Here is a 10,689-nt window from a genome sequence, read left to right on the forward strand (position 1 = left end):
TATTGGGTTTCGCGATAAAGCATCTGCAATTATATTATTAGAGCCATTCTTGTACATTATATTATAATCATATGCAGATAATTTATAAGCCCAACGTAATAATCATTGGTTTGTTAATGAGCTTAAATCTCTTACTATATATCTTTATTAAAGGTTTATGATCTGTTCAAGTTTTAAATTTTCGTCCATACAAATAGTTATGAGATTTTTCTACGCCGTTTATTATTGCTTTTGCTTCTTTGTCTATTGTAGAATAATTCTTTTCAGCGTCATGTAAAGTTCTTGAGGTGTGAGCTAGGAAATTCGTTACCATTATCATATTTTTGCATGAATACAGCTCCAAATCCTTGGTTAGATGCATCTGTTTCTAATATTAACTCGAGGTCTGGTTTATAAAAATGTATAGTAATTTGTTCTGTTACTATTTCGGATAGCATGAAACAATTACGATTACGAAGCACGGTATTTTATTTTGGAATGGCAGATTAATCTTCGTAATCGCTTCAAAAAAGAGTTTTACATATATTACATACAGGACATCCGGATCTCACTTGAGAAAGAGATAATACTTCAGAAGAATATCCTACTTTGGTGGAAACGACAAGAGATTTACCAAAGCTATCAAGATTAGCAAGAAAAATATTGGCAATTCCTGCAACTAGTGCTTCTTCTGAATGAGGATTTAGCATTGCTGGAAGGTTTTTAGAACAAAGAAGAACGTGTTTGAATCCAGAAAATGTCGATTCATTATTTTTTTTGCATTATAATTACATATAATATCAATTTTATATTTATTTCATAAATATTCTATTTGATCAAATAAATTGTTCATAATTTAAATTGAATATTTTTTTTATGCTTAAATTAATTTCCTAAATAATAAACTTTTTGTAGAGGTGTAATGCTCAAATATTTTTATTAGATGCTTAAAAAATTGAAAGAATGGCCATTATTAAATTTGATAAATGGACTTGGGTTAAAATTTTTTATAAATAATGGGCGGGCGGGTAAGGAATTTTAGACAAATGGGCGGGTTAAATTTGTTTTAAAACGTTGGGTGGCCGGACTTTTGGTCCAAAAACCCGCCCAATGCAGACCTCTATCCCGTACCACCGTTGTACTTACGAAATTTTTTTTATTAATTAATATATTATTGTATACAACAAACTAATATATAAAATTGAAAAAAAAAATGTTATTTTTAAATTTTCCATTGTTATATTGTGACCCAAAATTTCAAAATTTTATACTATTTTTTCTTTTTTGTGGAGCAAAATACTATAAAACAAGCATATTAAAAATTTAATTTAATATCATCAAGTTCTGGAAGTATTTTCTATTTGATATTTATAACATTTTATATAGGTGAAGTAGATTGTGAGTCAAGTAATGATTATTTATATGACAGCGATCACAATTCGGAAACAGAGGAGGATAATATAGATAGTGATGAGTGTGAAGATAACTATTAATATTGTTACAGTAAAATCTGCTAGCCTTTAATAAGTTATATAAAAATATTAAGGTAAGGATGGCAAAACCAAATGGTATAAGGAATACCTCCCTCAAAAAAGATCAAGATCCCATAATTTCTTGAAAAAGCAAAATCACCACTAGAAAGTTTTAAATTTTTATCTCAGCTATTATTACAGATTTTTAATATACACAAATCAAAAGATTGAGGCCCTTCAAAAAGATTGTCTATTTATCATACTAAGATGGACGATAGTGAATTTAATGCCCTGATTTGGTTTGATAATAAAAGCTGGTGTTTATAATTCCAATCATCAAAATATAAGAGATTTATGAAATAAAGATGAATTTGGTGCAAATATACTTAGATATACAATGAATATAAATAGATTCAAATTTCTATTGAAAGTTCTAAGATTAGATTATATGAATATGGTGAAAGCAAATGATAAAGCCACACATATTAGAGAAATTTTTAATATTTGTAATGATAATTGCAATAATTTTTACACTGTTGGACAATATGCTATGAAACGCTTCCTGCATTTAAAGGCAAATGTTCATTCAGCCAATATATGCCAAATAAACCATTGAAATATGGTCTTAAAATCTAGGCTCTAGTGGATTCTAGGACTCTTTACACATTAAAAACGGAATTATATACCAGCAATCAGCCAGAAGGACCTTACAAATTGTCAAATAAGCCATTTGATATAGTTGAAAGACTTATTCAACCAATTTCAAGGACTAATAGAAATATTAAAACACAATTGGTTTACAAGCTATGAATTAGCCAATCATATAAATACAAATTCCTTAACCATAGTAGAAACTTAAAAAAAGCGGCTAGCTGCTTTCATTTTTCATAAAAAAATAAATTCAAGTTTATTTGCATTTATAGAAAATACACCTGTAGTTTCATACATATCAAAAAAGTATAAGAATGTAGTGTCTACACAACATTATGATAACAAAATTGATGCATTAACTGGTGAGTTGAAAAACCAGAAATTATAACGTTTTATAATTTAACAAAAACTGGAGTTGATATAGTTGATCAACTTTGCTTCATATATTTTATATCCAGAAAATCCAATAGATGACCATTGACTACTTTTTATACTATGGTAAATATATCAAACTGATAAATTATAAAGCTAATATATAAAAAGATACAAATTTATAAAATTATTAGAAATGGAACTCTCCATATATGATCAGCAGATAAGGGAAACCTCGTATATGTAGATTATTACGTAACAACATTGGGGATGTTCTCAATATAACTGAAAAACATATTCCATCAAATAAAAAGGTAAGATGTCATGATTGTCCAAGAGTGAAGGATAAAGAAACATCATTTATTTTTAAATTGTTCAAAATTCATTTGGAAAGATCATGCACATATTTTGTCGTGAATATTATTATAAAAATTTACATATTTTTTGATGATTAATATTTTTTTTGATACTTAATATTTTTTTTATAAAATTATGTAATTATCATTTCAACATTGATTTTATAATATAATAAAATTTGCATTTTCTAAATTTTTTTGGTGATAATACTAAAATTAAAAGGTCTCAAAAAAAAAAAATTTATTTCAGCAACTTTAGGAAAATTTGCTTAACTTTTTTTAGAAGTAACTATTAATCTAAGATTTTTTATTTATTATCTCCAATAATTTTTTAATATATATTCAAAATTTTAGATTTCAAATTGTAATATGTTCAGAAATGGCTATTTTTAAATATCCGACACCTTTAAACCAATTAAAATTTGGCGTCAAATAGACTCCACCTTTGAGTTAAGGGAGTTTTTTTCCACCTTTGTAGTGAAGGGTTAACAACACTAATAGGTTAATAATATTTATAGATCTGAACTGAAATGAATATTTGTTCGGGTATAAATAATAGCTCAGGTTTGGACTTTAGAGTGCTATAAGATATTAGGATTAGATTATGACCAGTTTGGATATATATTAACATAATACTTATTAAATAAATAAATTTTATTAATATCTTTTAATCTTCTAGAGAAAAAAATCCCTATTTAATATTTTTACAATATGGGAGGCTGAGTGAAATTTTTATCAATAAAAGACGCCGTTTATTATTTAAAATATTAAATTTCCATAGTAATAAAATAATAATCTAATTTTTGGGAAAAGGGAGGGAAGGGGGAATGGAAATAAATAGTATTTAATCTGGAAAAATAATTTCAAATAAAAAAAAAGTATGGGAAAAAATTAGATATTAATAAAAAAATTGATATATAGCAATAAAAATTATTTTTTAGTCATATTCAGAAAGCGATCAACGCTTCTATCGAAATCAATAGGAAAAATTACTAAATCGGAGTAAACTTTTGCAAGCTGGATATAATATTTTTTAATTGGGCGCGACACGTTAAAATTTTACGAAAGGTCTGCCCAAGTCTGTTAAGTTTTCGACCATCACTATTTTTATCAGAAACCTGCAGACCCAGCCCGGACCGTATTTTAATTTATTTAAATATACCCAGGCTGGGCCTGAATTTTTTTTTAATACTCAGGCCGTATTTTCATAACTTAATATTTTAAATCGGCACTATTAGCTAAATATATTAAGAATAAATATAATAGCCTTAAGATTGTGGCAATAAATGGCACAAAATTTAAATTCCCGAACCAAAGTGGTTAAATTTTTTAAAATATTTTCGTGGAGTGAATAATGATAGCAAGCCGATTCAAAATAAATTTTAGCTATTGAAGATGTTTGAAATGAGTTTTGCGACTCGAGCTTGAGATCACAGTCGTAAAAACTCGACTATTTAACAACATTACGTGATTCCAATGATTCTTAACAATAATGTCACTTAAACGAGAACATTAAAGTTAAATGTCCCAACCAGATGGCAAAGTATAATTATGCTCGAAAGCATATCTGAAGCTAATAAAAATCTAAAAGATAATATTTTGAAAAGAATTGGAAAGCATCATCTTAAAATTTCAAACTATGAATTAGGGTAGAAGAACAATTAATTTTTCTCTCGAAATTAAAGAAATAGTAAAATTTCTATCTTCATAAAATGGACTTACATTGAATTTGGCATCACTTTTCAGAAGTAAATAGAAAGGCTTTTTATAGTATAATTATTTCATTTAAGGAAAATATGTTAAATAAATTTGCCATACAAATGCCTGTGATCTTCAAAAATAATATTTTAATTTACTAAATTTACTTTTTATTTTAAAAATTATACAGGTGTTAGCTTCTCTTTTGGACCTAAAATTTAAAAAATTAAAATTGTGACAAAATATCTAATAGTGCAAAATTGCACATCATTGGAATTTATATTAAACATTTAAACTTAGTTTAAAGATTTTAGATTATTAAATAAAGAGATTTGACAAAGTGAACAAATCTAACAACGAGTTCAAATTATGATTAAACTTTTTTTTTATTATTTACAAGTGTGTAATTTTTAATCGCTATTTAACTACATGAAAATCGACATTCACGGTAAAGCCCATTTTTCATATTTCCATTCCTGATATCTTTAAAAGTATGATAGGTTCAGATTTAGCCCAAATACAAGCTTTACAAACTAATGTTGTTAAACAACCTGATTTGGGTCGATTTTTAAAAAGGCCCAATCAAGATTTTATCCAAAATAATATTATAAGCCTCGAGATTTGGCAAATATAGGTTCAAACCTTTCTGCCATCTATAAGTAAAATTTCCAGGCTTACTATTATTTTAACTAAGATCTTAATCGGGCCGTTTTTAAAAATCAACCCAAATCGGGTAGTTTAACAACATAAACACGAACCTTGGTTTGTATACAAAATTTCGTAAAAATTGAAAGAGTTTGATCAAATCACGTTCGACTTTTCACGGAATAACCCAGTTCTAGTTGTATAAAATATCAGAGACCTGCAGGCCCAGCCAGGCCTGTGTTAAATTTTTTTAAATTTACCCGGGCAGGGCCGGGCCTGAAATTTTTTTTAAAAAAATATGCTAGACCAGGCCGTATATTTTAAAACAAAATATTTGGAATCGCCATTAGCTGTAAAAATCAAAAATAAATAAAATATATTTTAAAAAATTAAAGGCCAGGCCTAAAATTTTTTTTAAAAAACAAACTTGGACCGAACCAAAAAAATTTTTGAAAAAAAAACTGAGCCGGGCTGAAAAATTCTTTAAAAAAAATCTGGGCCAGGCCGTACAAATAGTACCTCTGCAGGTCACTGTAAAATATATTTTGACCCAGCTAAAATAAATATTAAATACCTTCACCCTATAATTTGCTTTTATAAATTTGTTTTATTTTTAATATTTGTAAATTTTATAATTTCCTATTTCAAGATAATAGAGTATTTAGATTAGATAACTTATCTAGCAAAATATGATGAATGATTAAGAACTGATGCATTGAAAGCTCACTTTGTTGGTCAGTAACTACTGATACTTTCAATTTTAACAGATACCCCAAGATAATAACCAACCATAAATAAATTTTTACAAGAAAAAAAATTCTACAAATTTCTAAAAAAGATAAGAGTGTTTAAAAGAAAATATTAGGTAATCAAGCACTTTATTGAATGGCTAATATTTTATTATAAAACAGATGTTAATGATGTGTAAAGGCATTTTTGTGACTTAAATTAAAAAATCAAAAAATAATTTTGTGGAAATGGGAGGAGGGGGAGGGCAAAAACCCTGTAATATTTATTTTTCAAATAAGCTTATTTTGAGATTATATTTCCTTTAATTATTATTAGATGTTGACAAAAAACGTCATCTAAAAACTTATTTATCTTAAAATTTAAGTAGGACAATAAAAATGTGGTGTTTTATTTAATATTCTATAAATCATATTTTACATCTTAAGATGCCCGCTTAGCCTGATACAATAAATATAATCAAAAGATTTTTTAAATACTACTATATTTGATACCCATATAAATTTCTATTCTTACCCCTCCCCCCATTCCCATTATCATACTCATATATTGTAACATAAAATATAACACTTATTTTCCTTGTATAAATGATTGCCTGTGTATGTTTTCTTAAATAACTTACATCTAACTATTACTAACCATGATCGACAATCTCAGTTGAACTGCAAAGACTTAACAATTTTATTATTAGCTAATTTAATTTATCCTTATAAATTTTCTTTTTAATTTAATATTCAACCAAATAATTATATGAATAATACCTAGAAGGTTGTCTTAATAAGTGTTTAAAATATCAAGGTTTAATATAAATAAATGATATAACAATTTATAAATTAGAGTTATGAGTTATCTCTCATCTTACCATTCATTTCTTCCCCATCTCACCTTTTGACATTAAAATAATATTCACATGTGCTTGTGCTACAAACTAGAAAAAGTTTCTGCTGCTTATGTATGGGCTATTGGGTGAATGCGGAAAGACACATAATACAAATTCTATTTTTATGTTCCTCTAAGATCTATTTTAGGGATGTCCATGTCAAATAAGTTATCATTAGACAGAGGAGATTGCAATAGATTTGCTTTAGAAAATTGTATTATGAATAATCCAAGCCAGGCTTAGATAATTTAATCAAATATAAATGTATAAATTATCACCAGGTTATTTTAAATTTTTAACATAATTGGTAGAAGAATAATTAGTTCAAAAATTCTAAAAAAATAATTTTTGATAGAAGCTAAAATTCTGAAAAAAATTAAATTAAATTTGCTTAAGATTTTTTTTTTATATAATCTAGATGTCCTAATTTAATTATTTGTTTATTTATAGGTTACATTTTTTTCTTATCTTTGCAAATATTTAAGAGCTTAACAAATAATTTGCTAAACAATATATAGTATTTTAATAAAATGAGCTCAATAATCAAGAAATTATAACCAACTAATTAATATTACCTTTTTGTCAAATCTTAGTAAGATACAGGTTGAATAATGATGAGATTTGGAAGATTTCAATATTATTTTATCCTCCTTTTTCTTCTTATTAGAGGAATGTCTTTTGTCAAAATGATGATAATAAAATGGTAAAATATGACGACAACAAGGCTTTAGCACTTTGAATCCAATCATCTTAGAATAATTAGATTGTTTATCTAAAATAGTCTTATCTCTTTCCTTAGCTTCGAGACTTAATTTTAGCAAAGCTTTAATCAGTGAATCCATATCTATATTGTTATATGAAAATTTTGGTAATTTTTCCCCATTTTTTGGTGGAAGTTTTGATATCTCATTGATTACAATACTATCTTTCCTTGATGGTAATAATGGTGAAAGGCATGAAGGAGGTAGTGGTGAAACATTAGTGAGGTCTGAAAATGTATCATCCATATCTGAATCACTAGTCTCAAAACAAGAAATAGTTGTGCATGAACATTGACTACAACAGGAATATGATGTAGAAGAAAATTGAATAGATTCCGAATCAGATTGATCAGAATTAACTGTTGATAAACTAGATTCTTCATCATGAGAGAAAAAATCTGATGTTCCTTGATTAATTTGTTGTGTATTTTCATCTAAAACGAGATAGATTTTAATGTATAAATTTATAATTAAACCTCTCCCCATATCTACTTTTACTTCCAGCAAAATTTCTTTATTTTGTGATTTTGAAAGTGAGTTATTGGAATGCATTAATTCAATATACTAAAACAGCAAATCATTTTTTAACCTAAATATATGTGCCTTGATTGTTATAAATATATAAAAAATTTATAAATAGGGTATAAATGCATTTTTATGATGATTGCGTTGTTTTGTATTAAAAATAACATAAAAAGTAATTCAAGGATAATATATCACGTGAAATATTTAACCAATAATATCGCGTATTTAATGATTCTCAAGGAACTTTTTTTTATATATCATTGTTCACAATAAGTTATTAAGCATTTAAAAATTAATTCAAATTATAGTATAAGGGGTAAAATTACTAGCATCATTATAGTTTCTATTTAATTATTGTTAGTAATGTGTAGTATTTATTTTTTAATTCAAACCTTTTACATACTAAGTGATATATTTTTGTTTTGCCCTAATTGGAATTAATTTAATTAATATGGGTGTAAAAGCAAAAATATGAGAAGCCCTCCCCACTGTAGAAAAATAATGATAGAATAACAAGCGAAAATAAAACAGTGATGTATATAAGAAATCTTACTTATGACACGTTAACTCTACCAAGAAAAGAACTTAGAGATGAAACCGCAAAGAATCCAATTTTAAGAAGAGTAAAAATATTAATAAATGGTACAAATATACAAAATCAAGAACCGGAATTACAAGCTTTTAGAACAAGAATAGATAAAATAGAAAATGACGACGGTATTTTGATTTGGAATAGCAGATTAATCATTCCGTACTCACTTCAAAAAAGAGTTTTACATATATTGCATACGGGACATCCTGATATTATATCAATGAAATCCATTATAAGACATATATGGTGGGAACAACTAGATAAAGATGTCGAAAAACCAGTGGCGTCACTAGGGGGGAGCAGGGGCTCGAGCACCCTGAAAAATTTGAATAGCCCCCTGAAGCAGAAATTTTTTTTTTAATGGCTCCTTAATATCCTCTTGAACTAAATATAATTTTAATTACCCACTGAACGATTTCTTTTATAATTCTATTTAGTAATATATAGATTTAATTTTATTATTTAAAAATTAATAATATCTAAATTTTTATCAAATAAATACTATTTAATTATTAGATTAGATTAAAACATGCAAATTATATTTTCATTGTCAGTTTTCAATCAAATTCATCAATATCACTCTATAAATATTAATTTAGTTAATAGTTGAAGCTTAATTGACTTTTATTATTTAAATTATTATTTAATTAAATAAATATTAATTAAAAATTAACAAATTTAATATTGAAATTACGAGTTCAAAATCACTAATAAATAGTGTTGTAAACGAACGAAGTTTGTTTTTTTGAAAAAAATGATGAACGGCGTTCCTTTTATTTTTGACGAACTTTGAACGTGAACGCGTTCCTTTTTTATGACGAACGCTCGAATTTAACGTTCGTTAATTTTAAAAATACTTTTTATTTTTATTTATTTGAAAATTTAATATTAATCCGAATTTTTTAAAAAAAGTATTATTTATATTTTTTAATTGGCTGTATTTCCTTTTCACTCTCAATTTTTTTAACACGCCATTATTATAGTTTATTAATTTGAATATTATTGTTTATATTTTAATTTAATAGATTAGTTTAAGCATGGATATTATTATTTAATCCTCATCATCTGATTCTGAAAATACAAAATCAAATGAATTAACATTACCATGGCCAAATATGATAAATGTTTTACAAGTAACATCCTATGAAGGAACTAATTCAATGCTTACCTAGTGTAAAATGTGCCCAAAAAGTATTATATCAGTGTCAAAATCTTCAGGTTCCAATTTAATACGATATTTGATTGTAATATTAATTATTTTATTTTATATAATATAATATAACTAAGTAAAATCATTAAATTTGAATAAAATGCATTTGGAATAATAGATTTTGTATTAAAAAATATTATTTTTAGAAATGTCTTATTTTGTTTAATTATTTATATGCAAGTATATTTTGTATGCATTATATATTAAATGACAAAATATGAAATTCAGAATAATTGTTCAGAGTTAACAAATTTAAAAAAATATAATATATTAATATAAAACCCGGCCGATGGCCTGGCAAAAGTAGCGACGCCCCTGATTTGGGATATTTGACCCCAACAATAACGATAGTTATTTTAAAATTAAAATTAATTAGTGGCCTCAAATATGGTCAACCATTGATAAACGCCGTATTAAATGGGATTAATAAAAGGTATTAAACCTATCACTCTCAATTAATTACATATATTTTATTTTTTTTAAAGATTGAACATATGAAGATCAATATGTTCTTCCTGCAATTATACATCCAGTATTCAAGCTTCAACGACCATGGATAAAACTTCCACAGAACGAACCTATTAAAAATAATCTTATAGCTTTATTGAAAAAAATGTTTTGAAAACCCTAGAAAACTGTTAATTTCCAGATATCATTTTTTTGTCGAGGAACTAGAGAAGGGATTGGAGGAGGATAACTTATCTCAATTTTTTGAAGCAAATAACAAAACAATAAATGTTTCTAATTAATTCTCCACGTTAAAAGATTGATTTATTAAGTATAATACCGCAATCCCCTCAT

At 26.1% G+C, this 10,689-nt stretch overlaps 1 protein-coding gene across 1 annotated transcript in view; it reads right to left on the minus strand.

Annotated features, from left to right (window-relative positions):
• The window catches only part of LOC135931512 (uncharacterized), a 28,752-nt gene extending 20,504 nt beyond the window's left edge, over positions 1-8,248 (minus strand). The window contains exons 1-2 of the mRNA XM_065468683.1: positions 8,038-8,248; positions 7,376-7,995 (exon numbers count right to left, since the gene is read on the minus strand). Coding sequence (XP_065324755.1) covers positions 7,376-7,995; positions 8,038-8,113 — 696 coding nt within the window. The 5' untranslated portion in view covers positions 8,114-8,248. The remainder of the gene's footprint in view (positions 1-7,375; positions 7,996-8,037) is intronic.
• Positions 8,249-10,689: the final 2,441 nt, after the last annotated feature.

This window comes from Gordionus sp. m RMFG-2023, chromosome 1 (assembly GCF_954871325.1).
Source record: "Gordionus sp. m RMFG-2023 chromosome 1, tfGorSpeb1-WG-v2, whole genome shotgun sequence".
Classification (NCBI taxonomy): Eukaryota; Metazoa; Nematomorpha; class Gordioida; order Chordodea; family Parachordodidae; genus Gordionus; species Gordionus sp. m RMFG-2023.